General features: G+C 30.1%; 1 protein-coding gene and 1 long non-coding RNA gene across 10 annotated transcripts in view; both read left to right on the top strand.

The window, feature by feature from the left end:
• Positions 1–14,231, top strand: part of LOC126837077 (uncharacterized) — a 30,880-nt gene extending 16,649 nt beyond the window's left edge. For 2 of the 9 annotated variants that reach the window (XM_050570827.1, XM_050570821.1), the window contains exon 7: positions 6,594–6,746. Coding sequence is in view for 5 of the 9 variants with exons in the window: in XM_050570825.1 (XP_050426782.1) it covers positions 13,412–13,476 (65 nt within the window). In the remaining 4 variants the exon portion in view is untranslated. The other 7 variants (XM_050570825.1, XM_050570823.1, XM_050570829.1 and 4 more) reach the window with 7 other exon arrangements.
• Positions 14,232–20,088: 5,857 nt separating this feature from the next.
• LOC126837080 (uncharacterized) lies at positions 20,089–22,208 on the top strand. Its single transcript, XR_007685440.1, has 4 exons — positions 20,089–20,253; positions 20,420–20,621; positions 20,946–21,029; positions 22,015–22,208. It is a non-coding gene; the product is annotated as an uncharacterized LOC126837080 (long non-coding RNA).

Genomic DNA, 22,208 nt, shown 5'->3' with positions numbered 1-22,208 from the left:
TTTTAAGACGGTGATACTCTTCATTCACTTGTATAATAAATTAAAAGACAAGAATGGTAGTTTTCCGGCATAAAAACTGTAGTGTCGGGTAAGATCCAATTTATATTAAACTAAACTAAATATTACCTCTAAATACAACCAAGAAAATGCTAAAAATTGTCAAATGTAAAGTAAGTTATTAGAAATCTATTTTTGTTATACCAACAAATTATTCCATTAATCAACTGTACAAACTGTTCAACAACAAACTGATATACCTAATAAAATATGAAATGGTAACGTATATATTTTTTAAACTTTTTAAATTAAGAATATTTCACTAAAAATGTTGACTGGTTGATAACCAGTTTTGGATAATTTTTTTTAAAGTTATAAGAGTTTAAATGTTAGGACGGGAGAAGTGAGGTTGGGAAATGCGCGCTGATAAAAATAATACTACACTGCACCTTTCCTCCTGCCCTAAACTTGAAACTTCAATAACTTCAAAAATAATTATCCAAAACTGGTTATCGACCAGTCAACATTTTTAGTAGAATATTCTTAATTTAAAAAGTTTAAAAAATGTATACGTTACCATTTACGTTTCAAAAATTGCTATAAAAAAATCTAGTTTGTGAGGGAGGTAGAAACGTAATAGTTTGTGGAAAATTGAGATCACATCATATAAAAACACTATGAAAATAAATAATTGTATAAACTTAGTGAAATATTGACTGGCTCGTGATAAAAAAAATCATCCTGTAAGGCAAAATCGTCCACATCGCAGTCTACTGATAATACATGTGAACGGATGACGGTTATGTAAGGTAAATTTGTTTCCAAACAGGTAGATTAAGAATCGATTGTCCATATAATAATGTGGCGGCCCCACATACAGCACTGTAGCGGATGTATGGCCACGAGCCGACACAGCTAGCGCAACCTAGCTGTCGGCATCGATACCGCCTCAACACATGGTCAGATCGCCAGATCTCGGTGGTTGTGACGAACCGTAGCGAACTTCTCGCATGTGATCAAAGTCACCCAGAGCGCACATATAAATACGCACACGACAACTACCGACCAACGTCTTCGGACACCGGCCGGGCGACCTTTTGCCTGCATCCGCCACAATAATAAAAAATTAGAGCTCGAGTTATTTATGTCTCATTATCGGCGACAGTATTATCGATGGGGTCCAATATTATCATTATTTACTGGCAAATAAAAGTGCTACTGCTGAAAAACGAACAAATATTGATTTTAATTTCAAATCTTTACCAAGTCACAGAAAACGAACAGATGGTTGAAAATTGAAAATTCAAACGCTAACATTTTTTTAAAAAAATTGTCTGCATACTTATGGAATTAAAAACATATGTTGTAACAACCCTGTAGCCCTGTACGTATGTATTGCAGGCTGTTTGAGTCTTGTCACAATCGTGGTGATAGATATTTAATAGAATAACTTCAGAGTAAATCACAAACATTTAATTTAATATACTTATAAAACATGTACAACGACAACCAGTTAATAGCATAAGTTCAGTATGCTTCAAAAATATGATGATTAAGACAATTATAAGCCGCTTAAGACTTCAAAAGAAGATGATAGGTAGAAACTTCATGTGTAGTGTATGGTGGTCCCAGCACATCTGCCCTGCTATGCCTGAAGTTCTCCCTTATATGCTGGTCCGCTCGTTGAATGGCCGTGGAATCCTCGCAATTATCGAAAGTCCGCGCGTGGATGACCTCGCTCGTCCATGACATCTGCTTATGTCAACGGTGGAGGAAGGGTAGAGGCATGAGAGTGCAGCCTTCGCATGGTCGAAATTGGCTAGCTTCGATGTGAGATTCGCACGGTAGTTGCCAAAAACGTTAAGTTCCTTTTAGTGGTTGGCCTCGTTGTTGAGGTCCACTGTGAACAGAATTACAAGTTGTCTGCTTTCGCAAGATGCTGTAATGACCTTTTGGGTCTGATGTGAAATCGGCACGTGTGGTACGTTCATATTCAGCAATATTTAACAATGAGAAGTTATATAATATAATATACAGATATATGTATATGTTAGTCCTGATAAATATATATATATATGTATCTATTAGCCCTGAAAAGGGTGGGTCCTTAACAATGTTTCCATTTGAAAAAACGAGTTTCGTAGTTCTATAGCGTATAAGGGTTGAAGATAAAAAAATTCTAATTATTGAAAAATGTAGTAAAATATGTACCTAGAAGTTAAGAAAAAAAAAATTCACAAAATATTCATATTTTCCGAGAAAATGAGTGTCTTACGTTAGTTGGATCACCCTGTATATATAAATATTTATATATAAAAATGTGATAGTGCGGGGTACCTGCGGCGCACGGTCGATATAACTACTAATAACATTGTAATTATCAATAAATATAATAACATATTATCAACGTCGGAGGCCGTGTAAGCCATGTTATGACTATTGCGAGAGATAATTTTCGTGCCCACAATTCGGGCAAAAGCCTATTAATACTTTTGGCGGTCGTTATATGTGGTGTGTGCTTTATTGTTGAATAGCGCACAGAAAAACAGGTTTTCGTAGTATATATAAATATAATATCAGATTATCGCGGCGGTATAAACTGTAATGTGCGTTGATATCGTAGCACACATGCACATTATTCGACGGTTCAGATTCAGACCCAAGTTTACGACACATTTTCATAAGTCTATTGTTTTAAAAGGTACTTCATATTTATACGTATTTTCCTCAAATAAATAGATTATGAATATCATTTTGGGTTATGGTTTTCTAATTTTTTATCGCACTCCCGTGTCAAATCACCACGAGCCGCCAATGTGAACAATATAAATCATAATATATTCAAAATACATTATTGAAGAAAAAGACAAATTTGAAATGTTAGGTACAAATATTTTTGAATGAGTAATTATAATATAAAATAAAAATTTGCAACACAACTTAAAATACCTATGCAACGCTTATAAATAAAGTTAATACTTAGGTAGGTACTAATGAATGATCAATACATTATAATTAATTGGTTACAAAATAGGTTGCTACTTGCTATATTTTTTTTGGTAATGGTAATCATACCGCAAAAGTAAAATAAATTAAATGATTTACTATTGTGTATGGGTTCTCTTTAGATGTCTTTCAAATAATAAAACATAAATATATCAATACAGAATTAGTACGATGCACAGATCATTGTCATAAGTTGACTGTGAATACTAAATATTTTTTTTGAAATTCCATATTGTGCGGTTTAATTTGAACTGTACTCGGTAAGCAAATAAAATATTTCACCATTTCGAGTAGGTATCTAAAATAAAACAAAACAAACGAAGTGATTGAGTACCCATTTTATGGTTTAACAACCAAATGTGTTAAATCTTTCCTAAGATCGGTCAACGACTAATAGAGTAAATTAAGAATAATCACGGTGTTCAAAATTGAAACAGTTTTCAAATAAAATTAAGAAATCGATTTCAGTAGTGTCGAATAACATTTTGATTACAGTTTAATCTAAAATTTAATTCAATCGACTTGCCAATAAAAACTTGTAAATCGTAATTGTTAAAAGTTAAAACTATTACTAAGTAGTAAATAGGTCCAGACTACAGTATACACTAGTCGCTAATGTAAGCAGATATTATTGAGTATTTTAACTTTTAAGGGAAACCGTTAACGACAATTCATGTATTATCATAATATTGTGTACCTACAGTGAATAAAATAGTAGAATGTTTACTAATCATTAATCATTGTAATATGTTAAATAAGAGAGGTACAGCTACATAACGTACCATTCCCCTTATCTCCTACTTTCGGACGTCTAGCTGTACGTCGAGTGCCGACTATCCATATTAAAATCTTTATATATTAATAACTTACCAATGCGTTAAGCTAATTAACATTTTTTTAGACCAAATAGTTTATTTTTTATTTTTAACCTATCATCCCATTTGACAATCAAAAGTTGCTATCGAAAAAACTAATTTGAGAGGGGGGTAAAAGCAAAAACAAATTGTGAAAAATTGAGATCATATTATATAAAAACATTTTTGGAAAACAAAATTCGATTATTAATTAAACGATAAGTGGATCGCCCTGTATATTGGAAGCGTTCGAACAGTGATTTAATTTTTTTTTAATTTATTTAACTACCTTGAATTGATAAGCTGTTTTTTTTTTGTATGCTAGTTTATAGTGTACTGGTTTAAACTGTTTTTGATTAAATAGTAGTTTTGTTTCCTAGTCCAAGTCACGGAATTGCTAAATTGTTTGAAATATTTTACATAAAATTTATACAACTATAAATAACCTAAAAGTTTAATTAGTAAAAACAAAATTTAAAAATCTTGTTAAGCTAGAAGATATTATAATCTTGTATGCCACCACTTGTATGAATCAAATTATTAGTATAATCTATTTATATAAACTCATACGCCTCGAGGGCAAGATTATAGAATATCATGAAAAAACAGTGATATTATAACTTCGTCATATGATATTTGATAAATCATAGAAAAAACAACAAATATCATAGACAAAACAATAACTGTTCACAAAATGGCAGCCACCGACTAGTGAATAATTTCATAAGCAACCCAATATAGGCAATATGTGTTCCATACATTGAGTTCAGTGCTTTCACACTACATTTTTTAGCTTCGATGCGGAGCTAAGTAGGTATTGTATTTACAAAGATATTGTTTTTATTTTTGTCACTGGACTAAATCCGAATAACGTTGCTTGAAAAAGTGAAATAAAGTAAACATTTTCTATCACTTCCAGGGGAAAGGGTGTATGGTATTTTTTTGGCTCGTCAACGTTTATCGGTAGTCCTATGTTTAACCAATATTTCGTACAAATTTGGAACTACTTCGACTTTTTTTTAAAGTTATAAAACGTCGTAATTTTAAGTTGAAAAACATGTATATTTTTTGGGTGTTTTTTCGATTTTTAAGAGGAAGGAGTGACATATTTTTAACTTTCGGCCCAGTAATGAACCTTTCAGATCCAATTACTGATTTCTAGTGTTGCTACACGAATAAATCAGTTTAGTGGTTTAAAAGATATCGTGAGTAAAAAAATTAAAACGTCATTGTAATCTTTTCAGCTCCGCATCGAAGTTAAAATACTGAATTAATGCTTAAACGTCAAACTACTATATACTACGGTATTACGTTTAAGCCTTGCTTTATTCGGATTATAAAACTACAGAGTGAATAAAATCAAGCATTCTTAGCTTAACTTTGGTAAGTTTACCGGAGTTTTTGTTTCGAAGAAACCTAAAAAAATAATACAATAAAATGTCCGAAACAATATTATTATGGAAATCAATTTATTCTATGAACAAGTTTGTTTACACAAGTAGTGTAAACAAGTAGCAGGTAACTTTTTTGTTGACTATTATACGTGTATCATCAATGTATATTGAACAAATAACCCATATTTATATTTTAGCAAGTTTTGCTATAAAACAGAAGCTATAACAGAAGCTATTGCAAAATAATAAGAAGCATTAAAGTTTTAAATTCCTACAAAATATCAAGTCTCTTACGTGAAAAAAAAAATCATCATGTATTTCAAATATGTTAATATCATTTTATTCTTGTTTTGTTTTTATCAAGTAGCAAACGAAGCAGAGCCAAGATTTACTGATGAGGTAATTAAATGATCTCATACTTAAATGTATGATCAATTAAAATAATAATAATAATAACCAAATACTTCATAAGCCTAGTAAATAATTTACTAGAAAAAATATTATTTCTGTAATAATAGTGTTGAAATTGTATATTAACATTAAAAATGTAATAAATTTTAGCAACTGCAAGAAATTTATAAAGGCACCCAATTGCATAGTTTAAAACGGTACTTAGTACAAACAAGTTCAGTAGATTGGAGAGTTAACAGTTTTGAAGTACAAGATTACTTATCTGAAGACAAAAAATATGAAAAATATCAACTAACATATGAAAATATGCTGAAGATAACGGATGAATTGGGGTGGAGTACGTTAAATAATGATTCAGTAATAGATATTGTAAAATATATAATATGTAAAATGCTTATAACTAATAATCACTTTAATGTTGCACATAAATTATTATCGATAGGTAGTGTGTATGACCTAATATTTACATATAAACGAAATAATAATAATATTAGTAATTGCAACCAGTCAGTCGTTACAAAAAAAACATATAGTCTGGTAAATTTTAATATGAATAATTTTATTATGTATTCTAGTTTATGCAAATGTCCCATTCGAGTACTTTAAAGTTATTATGAATAGAGTTATAGTGGATTTATAAATTGGCCGTCTCTAAGCAAGTAATATTTTTCACTCTTTTACCAATAAATGTTGCGTTTCTTTACAACATATTTTAGTTTTAATGGTTTTTTTTTAATATGATAAAGAGAAACAAAAATTGTCACATATTTTAGGGTTGTTTGAGTTAACTATTAGTTAAAGAAATAGTAAATTTAAAAATAAAAATCCAGTACAGCGGGATCGAACATAATGGAGACGGAGCATATTGTTAAGACAGGGGAAGTCTGTATTATTATCGTATTGTAAATTAATTATTATGTCAATATTTCAGGGTTACAAATTTACTACAACATCCAACCGTCGTTCAGTGTATTCCAAAAGAAAAACTAAAGTGTTTAATTTCTCTCTTAATAAAAATCATTTTACTATGTTGATATCCTATTTTTTAGTTTCTATGTATTTATTTTTAAAATTGTAATGGGTGTGTGGGTTATTTTTGTTGTTTTAATCGATTACTGTATTATTTGTGTAATTTGTAAATGTTGTATTCAAATTATTAAAACATTTTAAAAATGTTAAATAACTCGTTTTCTGATGATTAAAAATATAAATTAACTGACGCGGCTATATAAGCTTTCACGTAGAGCTGAAAAAGGTATCAGGAACAGATAGAAAGCGACCCTGAGCTCTTAGATAAAATGTTATTTATATTAACCTTGTATGATTACATGCATGCGGATCTACAAATTTTTTTTAAAAAACAACTTGATTTTTTTAATCTTTTCTTTTAAATTCAAACACTTATTTATATTATAATGATATATAAATATATGATCTGAACTAAATTAAAATGTTATACGACGCTGCTGAAATCGATTTCATGATAACTTTTATTTGAAAACAGTTTCAACTTTTAAGACGGTGATACTCTTCATTCACTTGTATAATAAATTAAAAGACAAGAATGGTAGTTTTCCGGCATAAAAACTGTAGTGTCGGGTAAGATCCAATTTATATTAAACTAAACTAAATATTACCTCTAAATACAACCAAGAAAATGCTAAAAATTGTCAAATGTAAAGTAAGTTATTAGAAATCTATTTTTGTTATACCAACAAATTATTCCATTAATCAACTGTACAAACTGTTCAACAACAAACTGATATACCTAATAAAATATGAAATGGTAACGTATATATTTTTTAAACTTTTTAAATTAAGAATATTTCACTAAAAATGTTGACTGGTTGATAACCAGTTTTGGATAATTTTTTTTAAAGTTATAAGAGTTTAAATGTTAGGACGGGAGAAGTGAGGTTGGGAAATGCGCGCTGATAAAAATAATACTACACTGCACCTTTCCTCCTGCCCTAAACTTGAAACTTCAATAACTTCAAAAATAATTATCCAAAACTGGTTATCGACCAGTCAACATTTTTAGTAGAATATTCTTAATTTAAAAAGTTTAAAAAATGTATACGTTACCATTTACGTTTCAAAAATTGCTATAAAAAAATCTAGTTTGTGAGGGAGGTAGAAACGTAATAGTTTGTGGAAAATTGAGATCACATCATATAAAAACACTATGAAAATAAATAATTGTATAAACTTAGTGAAATATTGACTGGCTCGTGATAAAAAAAATCATCCTGTAAGGCAAAATCGTCCACATCGCAGTCTACTGATAATACATGTGAACGGATGACGGTTATGTAAGGTAAATTTGTTTCCAAACAGGTAGATTAAGAATCGATTGTCCATATAATAATGTGGCGGCCCCACATACAGCACTGTAGCGGATGTATGGCCACGAGCCGACACAGCTAGCGCAACCTAGCTGTCGGCATCGATACCGCCTCAACACATGGTCAGATCGCCAGATCTCGGTGGTTGTGACGAACCGTAGCGAACTTCTCGCATGTGATCAAAGTCACCCAGAGCGCACATATAAATACGCACACGACAACTACCGACCAACGTCTTCGGACACCGGCCGGGCGACCTTTTGCCTGCATCCGCCACAATAATAAAAAATTAGAGCTCGAGTTATTTATGTCTCATTATCGGCGACAGTATTATCGATGGGGTCCAATATTATCATTATTTACTGGCAAATAAAAGTGCTACTGCTGAAAAACGAACAAATATTGATTTTAATTTCAAATCTTTACCAAGTCACAGAAAACGAACAGATGGTTGAAAATTGAAAATTCAAACGCTAACATTTTTTTAAAAAAATTGTCTGCATACTTATGGAATTAAAAACATATGTTGTAACAACCCTGTAGCCCTGTACGTATGTATTGCAGGCTGTTTGAGTCTTGTCACAATCGTGGTGATAGATATTTAATAGAATAACTTCAGAGTAAATCACAAACATTTAATTTAATATACTTATAAAACATGTACAACGACAACCAGTTAATAGCATAAGTTCAGTATGCTTCAAAAATATGATGATTAAGACAATTATAAGCCGCTTAAGACTTCAAAAGAAGATGATAGGTAGAAACTTCATGTGTAGTGTATGGTGGTCCCAGCACATCTGCCCTGCTATGCCTGAAGTTCTCCCTTATATGCTGGTCCGCTCGTTGAATGGCCGTGGAATCCTCGCAATTATCGAAAGTCCGCGCGTGGATGACCTCGCTCGTCCATGACATCTGCTTATGTCAACGGTGGAGGAAGGGTAGAGGCATGAGAGTGCAGCCTTCGCATGGTCGAAATTGGCTAGCTTCGATGTGAGATTCGCACGGTAGTTGCCAAAAACGTTAAGTTCCTTTTAGTGGTTGGCCTCGTTGTTGAGGTCCACTGTGAACAGAATTACAAGTTGTCTGCTTTCGCAAGATGCTGTAATGACCTTTTGGGTCTGATGTGAAATCGGCACGTGTGGTACGTTCATATTCAGCAATATTTAACAATGAGAAGTTATATAATATAATATACAGATATATGTATATGTTAGTCCTGATAAATATATATATATATGTATCTATTAGCCCTGAAAAGGGTGGGTCCTTAACAATGTTTCCATTTGAAAAAACGAGTTTCGTAGTTCTATAGCGTATAAGGGTTGAAGATAAAAAAATTCTAATTATTGAAAAATGTAGTAAAATATGTACCTAGAAGTTAAGAAAAAAAAAATTCACAAAATATTCATATTTTCCGAGAAAATGAGTGTCTTACGTTAGTTGGATCACCCTGTATATATAAATATTTATATATAAAAATGTGATAGTGCGGGGTACCTGCGGCGCACGGTCGATATAACTACTAATAACATTGTAATTATCAATAAATATAATAACATATTATCAACGTCGGAGGCCGTGTAAGCCATGTTATGACTATTGCGAGAGATAATTTTCGTGCCCACAATTCGGGCAAAAGCCTATTAATACTTTTGGCGGTCGTTATATGTGGTGTGTGCTTTATTGTTGAATAGCGCACAGAAAAACAGGTTTTCGTAGTATATATAAATATAATATCAGATTATCGCGGCGGTATAAACTGTAATGTGCGTTGATATCGTAGCACACATGCACATTATTCGACGGTTCAGATTCAGACCCAAGTTTACGACACATTTTCATAAGTCTATTGTTTTAAAAGGTACTTCATATTTATACGTATTTTCCTCAAATAAATAGATTATGAATATCATTTTGGGTTATGGTTTTCTAATTTTTTATCGCACTCCCGTGTCAAATCACCACGAGCCGCCAATGTGAACAATATAAATCATAATATATTCAAAATACATTATTGAAGAAAAAGACAAATTTGAAATGTTAGGTACAAATATTTTTGAATGAGTAATTATAATATAAAATAAAAATTTGCAACACAACTTAAAATACCTATGCAACGCTTATAAATAAAGTTAATACTTAGGTAGGTACTAATGAATGATCAATACATTATAATTAATTGGTTACAAAATAGGTTGCTACTTGCTATATTTTTTTTGGTAATGGTAATCATACCGCAAAAGTAAAATAAATTAAATGATTTACTATTGTGTATGGGTTCTCTTTAGATGTCTTTCAAATAATAAAACATAAATATATCAATACAGAATTAGTACGATGCACAGATCATTGTCATAAGTTGACTGTGAATACTAAATATTTTTTTTGAAATTCCATATTGTGCGGTTTAATTTGAACTGTACTCGGTAAGCAAATAAAATATTTCACCATTTCGAGTAGGTATCTAAAATAAAACAAAACAAACGAAGTGATTGAGTACCCATTTTATGGTTTAACAACCAAATGTGTTAAATCTTTCCTAAGATCGGTCAACGACTAATAGAGTAAATTAAGAATAATCACGGTGTTCAAAATTGAAACAGTTTTCAAATAAAATTAAGAAATCGATTTCAGTAGTGTCGAATAACATTTTGATTACAGTTTAATCTAAAATTTAATTCAATCGACTTGCCAATAAAAACTTGTAAATCGTAATTGTTAAAAGTTAAAACTATTACTAAGTAGTAAATAGGTCCAGACTACAGTATACACTAGTCGCTAATGTAAGCAGATATTATTGAGTATTTTAACTTTTAAGGGAAACCGTTAACGACAATTCATGTATTATCATAATATTGTGTACCTACAGTGAATAAAATAGTAGAATGTTTACTAATCATTAATCATTGTAATATGTTAAATAAGAGAGGTACAGCTACATAACGTACCATTCCCCTTATCTCCTACTTTCGGACGTCTAGCTGTACGTCGAGTGCCGACTATCCATATTAAAATCTTTATATATTAATAACTTACCAATGCGTTAAGCTAATTAACATTTTTTTAGACCAAATAGTTTATTTTTTATTTTTAACCTATCATCCCATTTGACAATCAAAAGTTGCTATCGAAAAAACTAATTTGAGAGGGGGGTAAAAGCAAAAACAAATTGTGAAAAATTGAGATCATATTATATAAAAACATTTTTGGAAAACAAAATTCGATTATTAATTAAACGATAAGTGGATCGCCCTGTATATTGGAAGCGTTCGAACAGTGATTTAATTTTTTTTTAATTTATTTAACTACCTTGAATTGATAAGCTGTTTTTTTTTTGTATGCTAGTTTATAGTGTACTGGTTTAAACTGTTTTTGATTAAATAGTAGTTTTGTTTCCTAGTCCAAGTCACGGAATTGCTAAATTGTTTGAAATATTTTACATAAAATTTATACAACTATAAATAACCTAAAAGTTTAATTAGTAAAAACAAAATTTAAAAATCTTGTTAAGCTAGAAGATATTATAATCTTGTATGCCACCACTTGTATGAATCAAATTATTAGTATAATCTATTTATATAAACTCATACGCCTCGAGGGCAAGATTATAGAATATCATGAAAAAACAGTGATATTATAACTTCGTCATATGATATTTGATAAATCATAGAAAAAACAACAAATATCATAGACAAAACAATAACTGTTCACAAAATGGCAGCCACCGACTAGTGAATAATTTCATAAGCAACCCAATATAGGCAATATGTGTTCCATACATTGAGTTCAGTGCTTTCACACTACATTTTTTAGCTTCGATGCGGAGCTAAGTAGGTATTGTATTTACAAAGATATTGTTTTTATTTTTGTCACTGGACTAAATCCGAATAACGTTGCTTGAAAAAGTGAAATAAAGTAAACATTTTCTATCACTTCCAGGGGAAAGGGTGTATGGTATTTTTTTGGCTCGTCAACGTTTATCGGTAGTCCTATGTTTAACCAATATTTCGTACAAATTTGGAACTACTTCGACTTTTTTTTTAAAGTTATAAAACGTCGTAATTTTAAGTTGAAAAACATGTATATTTTTTGGGTGTTTTTTCGATTTTTAAGAGGAAGGAGTGACATATTTTTAACTTTCGGCCCAGTAATGAACCTTTCAGATCCAATTACTGATTTCTAGTGTTGCTACACGAATAAATCAGTTTAGTGGTTTAAAAGATATCGTGAGTAAAAAAATTAAAACGTCATTGTAATCTTTTCAGCTCCGCATCGAAGTTAAAATACTGAATTAATGCTTAAACGTCAAACTACTATATACTACGGTATTACGTTTAAGCCTTGCTTTATTCGGATTATAAAACTACAGAGTGAATAAAATCAAGCATTCTTAGCTTAACTTTGGTAAGTTTACCGGAGTTTTTGTTTCGAAGAAACCTAAAAAAATAATACAATAAAATGTCCGAAACAATATTATTATGGAAATCAATTTATTCTATGAACAAGTTTGTTTACACAAGTAGTGTAAACAAGTAGCAGGTAACTTTTTTGTTGACTATTATACGTGTATCATCAATGTATATTGAACAAATAACCCATATTTATATTTTAGCAAGTTTTGCTATAAAACAGAAGCTATAACAGAAGCTATTGCAAAATAATAAGAAGCATTAAAGTTTTAAATTCCTACAAAATATCAAGTCTCTTACGTGAAAAAAAAAATCATCATGTATTTCAAATATGTTAATATCATTTTATTCTTGTTTTGTTTTTATCAAGTAGCAAACGAAGCAGAGCCAAGATTTACTGATGAGGTAATTAAATGATCTCATACCTAAATGTATGATTAATTAAAATAATAATAATAATAACCAAATACTCTATAAACCTAGTGAATAATTTACTAGAAAAAATATTATTTCTGTAATAATAGTGTTCAAATTGTATACTAACAATAAAAATGTAATGATTTTAGCAACTGCAAGAAATTTATGATGGCACCAAAGAGCTTAGTTTAAAAGGAACAGTACAAAGAAGATTCAAGTAATTGGAGAGTTAACAGTGATGCAAGTACAAGATTACTTATCTGAAGACAAAAAATATGAAAAATATCAACTAACACATGAAAATATGCTGAAGATAACGGAAGAATTGGGGTGGAGTACGTTAAATAATGATTCAGTAATAGATATTGTAAAATATATAATATGTAAAATGCTTATAACTAATAATCACTTTAATGTTGTACATAAATTAGTATCGATAGGTAGTGTGTATGGCCAAATATTTACATATAAACGAAATAATAATAATATTAGTAATTGCAACCAGTCAAGTCGTTACAAAAAAAACATATAGTCTGGTAAATTTTATATATGAATAATTTTATTATGATTTCTAGTTTATGCAGATGTCTCATTCGATTACTTTAAAGTTATTATGAATAGAGTTATAGAGGATTTATAAATTGGCCGTCTCTAAGCAAGTAATATTTTTCACTCTTTTACCAATAAATGTTGCGTTTCTTTACAACATATTTTAGTTTTAATTGTTTTTTTTTAATATGATAAATAGAAATAAAAATTGTCACATATTTTAGGGTTGTTTGAGTTAACTATTAGTTAAACAAATAGTAAATATAAAAATAAAAATCCAGTACAGCGGGATCGGACATAATGAAGACGGAGCATATTGTTAAGACAGGGGAAATCACGGGTCTTAAGAAATGAATATAACAGTGAATAATCAATTTATTTTTACCTCCAGAAACAGAAATAAAGATACTGTTTTCACCCTTTCTGGTGATAAACGGCTTTTGATTATTTTTTGGTTTGTCAATGTTCACCAATAATACAATTTTTTGCACATTACTGTCTTCTGAGGCGTTTTTTTAGAAAGTAATTTCATCACTCTTAGTTGTAACAATTATTCATCTAGATCAGTGACTTCCCCGAACGAAGGATATTACAACGTTGTAGATATAATTTTATATACTGTATTATTATCGTATTGTAAATTAATTATTATGTCAATATTTCAGGGTTACAAATTTACTACAACATCCAACCGTCGTTCAGTGTATTCCAAAAGAAAAACTAAAGTGTTTAATTTCTCTCTTAATAAAAATCATTTTACTATGTTGATATCCTATTTTTTAGTTTCTATGTATTTATTTTAAAAATTGTAATGGGTGTGTGGGTTATTTTTGTTGTTTTAATCGATTACTGTATTATTTGTGTAATTTGTAAATGTTGTATTCAAATTATTAAAACATTTTAAAAATGTTAAATAACTCGTTTTCTGATGATTAAAAATATAAATTAACTGACGCGGCTATATAAGCTTTCACGTAGAGCTGAAAAAGGTATCAGGAACAGATAGAAAGCGACCCTGAGCTCTTAGATAAAATGTTATTTATATTAACCTTGTATGATTACATGCATGCGGATCTACAAATTTTTTTTAAAAAACAACTTGATTTTTTTTAATCTTTTCTTTTAAATTCAAACACTTATTTATATTATAATGATATATAAATATATGATCTGAACTAAATTAAAATGTTATACGACGCTGCTGAAATCGATTTCATGATAACTTTTATTTGAAAACAGTTTCAACTTTTAAGACGGTGATACTCTTCATTCACTTGTATAATAAATTAAAAGACAAGAATGGTAGTTTTCCGGCATAAAAACTGTAGTGTCGGGTAAGATCCAATTTATATTAAACTAAACTAAATATTACCTCTAAATACAACCAAGAAAATGCTAAAAATTGTCAAATGTAAAGTAAGTTATTAGAAATCTATTTTTGTTATACCAACAAATTATTCCATTAATCAACTGTACAAACTGTTCAACAACAAACTGATATACCTAATAAAATATGAAATGGTAACGTATATATTTTTTAAACTTTTTAAATTAAGAATATTTCACTAAAAATGTTGACTGGTTGATAACCAGTTTTGGATAATTTTTTTTAAAGTTATAAGAGTTTAAATGTTAGGACGGGAGAAGTGAGGTTGGGAAATGCGCGCTGATAAAAATAATACTACACTGCACCTTTCCTCCTGCCCTAAACTTGAAACTTCAATAACTTCAAAAATAATTATCCAAAACTGGTTATCGACCAGTCAACATTTTTAGTAGAATATTCTTAATTTAAAAAGTTTAAAAAATATATACGTTACCATTTACGTTTCAAAAATTGCTATAAAAAAATCTAGTTTGTGAGGGAGGTAGAAACGTAATAGTTTGTGGAAAATTGAGATCACATCATATAAAAACACTATGAAAATAAATAATTGTATAAACTTAGTGAAATATTGACTGGCTCGTGATAAAAAAAATCATCCTGTAAGGCAAAATCGTCCACATCGCAGTCTACTGATAATACATGTGAACGGATGACGGTTATGTAAGGTAAATTTGTTTCCAAACAGGTAGATTAAGAATCGATTGTCCATATAATAATGTGGCGGCCCCACATACAGCACTGTAGCGGATGTATGGCCACGAGCCGACACAGCTAGCGCAACCTAGCTGTCGGCATCGATACCGCCTCAACACATGGTCAGATCGCCAGATCTCGGTGGTTGTGACGAACCGTAGCGAACTTCTCGCATGTGATCAAAGTCACCCAGAGCGCACATATAAATACGCACACGACAACTACCGACCAACGTCTTCGGACACCGGCCGGGCGACCTTTTGCCTGCATCCGCCACAATAATAAAAAAATTAGAGCTCGAGTTATTTATGTCTCATTATCGGCGACAGTATTATCGATGGGGTCCAATATTATCATTATTTACTGGCAAATAAAAATGCTACTGCTGAAAAACGAACAAATATTGATTTTAATTTCAAATCTTTACCAAGTCACAGAAAACGAACAGATGGTTGAAAATTGAAAATTCAAACGCTAACATTTTTTTAAAAAAATTGTCTGCATACTTATGGAATTAAAAACATATGTTGTAACAACCCTGTAGCCCTGTACGTATGTATTGCAGGCTGTTTGAGTCTTGTCACAATCGTGGTGATAGATATTTAATAGAATAACTTCAGAGTAAATCACAAACATTTAATTTAATATACTTATAAAACATGTACAACGACAACCAGTTAATAGCATAAGTTCAGTATGCTTCAAAAATATGATGATTAAGACAATTATAAGCCGCTTAAGACTTCAAAAGAAGATGATAGGTAGAAACTTCATGTGTAGTGTATGGTGGTCCCAGCACATCTGCCCTGCTATGCCTGAAGTTCTCCCTTATATGCTGGTCCGCTCGTTGAATGGCCGTGGAATCCTCGCAATTATCGAAAGTCCGCGCGTGGATGACCTCGCTCGTCCATGACATCTGCTTATGTCAACGGTGGAGGAAGGGTAGAGGCATGAGAGTGCAGCCTTCGCATGGTCGAAATTGGCTAGCTTCGATGTGAGATTCGCACGGTAGTTGCCAAAAACGTTAAGTTCCTTTTAGTGGTTGGCCTCGTTGTTGAGGTCCACTGTGAACAGAATTACAAGTTGTCTGCTTTCGCAAGATGCTGTAATGACCTTTTGGGTCTGATGTGAAATCGGCACGTGTGGTACGTTCATATTCAGCAATATTTAACAATGAGAAGTTATATAATATAATATACAGATATATGTATATGTTAGTCCTGATAAATATATATATATATGTATCTATTAGCCCTGAAAAGGGTGGGTCCTTAACAATGTTTCCATTTGAAAAAACGAGTTTCGTAGTTCTATAGCGTATAAGGGTTGAAGATAAAAAAATTCTAATTATTGAAAAATGTGGTAAAATATGTACCTAGAAGTTAAGAAAAAAAAAATTCACAAAATATTCATATTTTCCGAGAAAATGAGTGTCTTACGTTAGTTGGATCACCCTGTATATATAAATATTTATATATAAAAATGTGATAGTGCGGGGTACCTGCGGCGCACGGTCGATATAACTACTAATAACATTGTAATTATCAATAAATATAATAACATATTATCAACGTCGGAGGCCGTGTAAGCCATGTTATGACTATTGCGAGAGATAATTTTCGTGCCCACAATTCGGGCAAAAGCGTATTAATACTTTTGGCGGTCGTTATATGTGGCGTGTGCTTTATTGTTGAATAGCGCACAGAAAAACAGGTTTTCGTAGTATATATAAATATAATATCAGATTATCGCGGCGGTATAAACTGTAATGTGCGTTGATATCGTAGCACACATGCACATTATTCGACGGTTCTGATTTAGACCCAAGTTTACGACACATTTTCATAAGTCTATTGTTTTAAAAGGTACTTCATATTTATACGTATTTTCCTCAAATAAATAGATTATGAATATCATTTTGGGTTATGGTTTTCTAATTTTTTATCGCACTCCCGTGTCAAATCACCACGAGCCGCCAATGTGAACAATATAAATCATAATATATTCAAAATACATTATTGAAGAAAAAGACAAATTTGAAATGTTAGGTACAAATATTTTTGAATGAGTAATTATAATATAAAATAAAAATTTGCAACACAACTTAAAATACCTATGCAACGCTTATAAATAAAGTTAATACTTAGGTAGGTACTAATGAATGATCAATACATTATAATTAATTGGTTACAAAATAGGTTGCTACTTGCTATATTTTTTTTGGTAATGGTAATCATACCGCAAAAGTAAAATAAATTAAATGATTTACTATTGTGTATGGGTTCTCTTTAGATGTCTTTCAAATAATAAAACATAAATATATCAATACAGAATTAGTACGATGCACAGATCATTGTCATAAGTTGACTGTGAATACTAAATATTTTTTTTGAAATTCCATATTGTGCGGTTTAATTTGAACTGTACTCGGTAAGCAAATAAAATATTTCACCATTTCGAGTAGGTATCTAAAACAAAACAAAACAAACGGTGATTGAGTACCAATTTTATGGTTTAACAACCAAATGTGTTAAATCTTACCTAAAATCGGTCAACGACTAATAGAGTAAATTAAGAGTACTCACGGTGTTCAAAATTGAAACAGTTTTCAAATAAAATCAAGAAATCGATTTCAGTAGTGTCGAATAACATTTTGATTACAGTTTAATCTTAATCCGACTTGCCAATAAAACACATTGTAACGTACTTGTAAAGTCGTAATCTGTGTAAAAGTTAAAGACTATAGTTGCTGTATTCGCTTATGAAGCAGATATTATTGAGTATTTTAACTTTTAAGGAAAACCGTTAACGACAATTCATGTATTATCATAATATTGTGTACCTACAGTGAATAAAATAGTAGAATGTTTACTAATCATTAATCATTGTAATATGTTAAATAAGAGAGGTACAGCTACATAACGTACCATTCCCCTTATCTCCTACTTTCGGACGTCTAGCTATACGTCGAGTGCCGACTATCCATATTAAAATCTTTATATATTGATAACTTACCAATGCGTTAAGCTAATTAACATTTTTTTAGACCAAATATTTTATTTTTTATTTTTAACCTATCATCCCATTTGACAATCAAAAGTTGCTATCGAAAAAACTAATTTGAGAGGGGGGTAAAAGCAAAAACAAATTGTGTACAATTGAGATCATATTATATAAATACATTTTTGGAAAACAAAATTCGATTATTAATTAAACGATAAGTGGATCGCCCTGTATATTGGAAGCGTTCGAACAGTGATTTAATTTTTTTTTAATTTATTTAACTACCTTGAATTGATAAGCTGTTTTTTTTTTGTATGCTAGTTTATAGTGTACTGGTTTAAACTGTTTTTGATTAAATAGTAGTTTTGTTTCCTAGTCCAAGTCACGGAATTGCTAAATTGTTTGAAATATTTTACATACAATTTATACAACTATAAATAACCTAAAAGTTTAATTAGTAAAAACAAAATTTAAAAATCATGTTAAGTCTAGAAGATATTATAATCTTGTATGCCACCACTTGTATGAATCAAATTATTAGTATAATCTATTTATATAAACTCATACGCCTCGAGGGCAAGATTATAGAATATCATGAAAAAACAGTGATATTATAACTTCGTCATATGATATTTGATAAATCATAGAAAAAACAACAAATATCATAGACAAAACAATAACTGTTCACAAAATGGCAGCCACTGACTAGTGAATAATTTCATAAGCAACCCAATATAGGCAATATGTGTTCCATACATTGAGTTCAGTGCTTTCACACTACATTTTTTAGCTTCGATGCGGAGCTAAGTAGGTATTGTATTTACAAAGATATTGTTTTTATTTTTGTCACTGGACTAAATCCGAATAACGTTGCTTGAAAAAGTGAAATAAAGTAAACATTTTCTATCACTTCCAGGGGAAAGGGTGTATGGTATTTTTTTGGCTCGTCAACGTTTATCGGTAGTCCTATGTTTAACCAATATTTCGTACAAATTTGGAACTACTTCGACTTTTTTTTTAAAGTTATAAAACGTCGTAATTTTAAGTTGAAAAACATGTATATTTTTTGGGTGTTTTTTCGATTTTTAAGAGGAAGGAGTGACATATTTTTAACTTTCGGCCCAGTAATGAACCTTTCAGATCCAATTACTGATTTCTAGTGTTGCTACACGAATAAATCAGTTTAGTGGTTTAAAAGATATCGTGAGTAAAAAAATTAAAACGTCATTGTAATCTTTTCAGCTCCGCATCGAAGTTAAAATACTGAATTAATGCTTAAACGTCAAACTACTATATACTACGGTATTACGTTTAAGCCTTGCTTTATTCGGATTATAAAACTACAGAGTGAATAAAATCAAGCATTCTTAGCTTAACTTTGGTAAGTTTACCGGAGTTTTTGTTTCGAAGAAACCTAAAAAAATAATACAATAAAATGTCCGAAACAATATTATTATGGAAATCAATTTATTCTATGAACAAGTTTGTTTACACAAGTAGTGTAAACAAGTAGCAGGTAACTTTTTTGTTGACTATTATACGTGTATCATCAATGTATATTGAACAAATAACCCATATTTATATTTTAGCAAGTTTTGCTATAAAACAGAAGCTATAACAGAAGCTATTGCAAAATAATAAGAAGCATTAAAGTTTTAAATTCCTACAAAATATCAAGTCTCTTACGTGAAAAAAAAAATCATCATGTATTTGAAATACGCTAATATCTTATTATTCTTGTTTTGTTTTTATCAAGTATCAAACGCAGCAAGATTTACTAAAGAGGTAATTAAATGATCTCATATCTAAATGTATAATTAATTAAAATAATAATAACAATAATAACCAAATACTCTATAAACCTAGTGAATAATTTACTAGAAAAAATTATTATTTCTGTAATAATAGTGTTCAAATTGTATATTAACAATAAAAATGTAATGAATTTTAGCAACTGCAAACAATTTATGAAGACACCAAAGAGCTTAGTTTAAGTAATATGGAACAGCTAAAAATGAAGATTCCTGAACATTTAAAAGAGGGACTAGTTAACAGGCATCACGTAAGAAATTACTTTTTTGAAGACTCAAAATTCGCTGCATTCAATCTTACACTTGAACAAATGGATAAAATAACAGAACCATTGATACAGGGTACGTTAAATAATGATTCAGTAATAGATATTGTAAAATATATAATATGTGAAATGTTAATAACTAATAATCACTTTGATGTTGTGTATAAGTTAATATCGAAAGGTAGTGTGTTATCTGAAGTGTACTTATAATTAATATTAAGCAAAAGTCGTCTGTAAAAATAGTTTGGTGACTTTTGATTATACCCGTTATGGCCAAATATTCTACATAAAGAGGCAATCGTAATAATAGTAAATGCAACCAGTCAACTCGTTACAACATAATAATAGAATTTGGTAAATTTTAGTATGAGTAATTAAATAATTTTATTATGATTTCTAGATAATATTAATACCCCATTCGAGATGTTTACAGCTGTTATGAATAGAGATATAAGCGATTTATAAATTGGCTGCCTCTAAGCAAGTAATATTTTTCACTATTTTTATTTTACCAATAAATGTTGCATTTCTTTACAACATATTTTAGTTTTAGTGGTTTTTATTTCTAATATGATAAATAGAAATAAAAATCGCCACATATTTTAGGTTTTTTGAGTTAATTATTAGTTAAATAAATAGTAAACATAAAAATAAAAAACAGTACGGCGGGATTGGACATAATGAAGACGGAGCATATTGTTAAGGCAGGGGAGGTCACAGTTGTTAAGGAATCAATATAAACCATAATTAATGAAATCACTTTATTTCTACATCCAAAAACAGAAATAAAGGTAATGTTTTCACCATTTCTGATGGTAAACGGTTTTTGATTATTTATTGGTTTGTCAATGTTTATTGCTAGTACAATATTTAAAGAATATACCATACAAATTAAGAACTAATTTTAAAAAAAAAGTCAGCCTATGGATATTTAACAAAAACTACAGTTCATGTACTAAATAAAAATACAATTTCAAAGATCATTATAAGACTTTATCTACTAATCTTCGGGTACAAAAATCGCATACAAAATCTTGTCGGACCATAAGAGATCAACAATTTTAAAAGTTCACCATTTTTCATTTAAATCCAAAAAAACACCTCAAAACATTACATATGTTTCAACTTAAAATAATGACGTGTTATGACTTCTGAATTCGCCAAAAATAGTCATCTTTTTTATTTTTCATTTAACTTTTATAGTTTTGTGACTGAGATCTGAAAAATTGACTGAAGATAGGTCTAGAGTGGAGTAATAAAATCCAAAGAGAAAAGGGCACAAATTACCCTTTGACCGTGGTAAATTTGTATGTTGTTTTGTTAGAGTAGTTAAAAAGAGTAAATATGATTTTTGGCACATTACTTCTCCAGTGACTTCCCCGAACGAAGAATATTACAACGTTGTAGATATAATTTTATATACTGTATTATTATCGCATTATAAATTAATTATTATATCAATATTTCAGGGCTACAAATTTACTACAACATCCAATCATCGTTCACTATATTCCAAAGGAAAAACTAAAGTGTTTGCTTTATCTCTTAAAAAAAAATCACATTACTATGTTGATATCTTATTTTTAAGTTTTTATGTATTTATTTTAAAAATTTTAATGGGTGTGTGGGTTATTTTTGTTGTTTTAATCGATTACTGTATTAT

The sequence above is a fragment of the Adelges cooleyi genome, unplaced genomic scaffold (genome assembly GCF_023614345.1).
Source record: "Adelges cooleyi isolate 19-005CV unplaced genomic scaffold, UGA_ACOO_1.1 ACOO_flye_CR_arks_rails_tigmint_CR_PRNA_247, whole genome shotgun sequence".
NCBI lineage: Eukaryota > Metazoa > Arthropoda > Insecta > Hemiptera > Adelgidae > Adelges > Adelges cooleyi.
The sequence above is the reverse complement of the archived record's forward strand: the minus strand, read 5'-3'. Positions and strand labels throughout refer to the sequence as shown.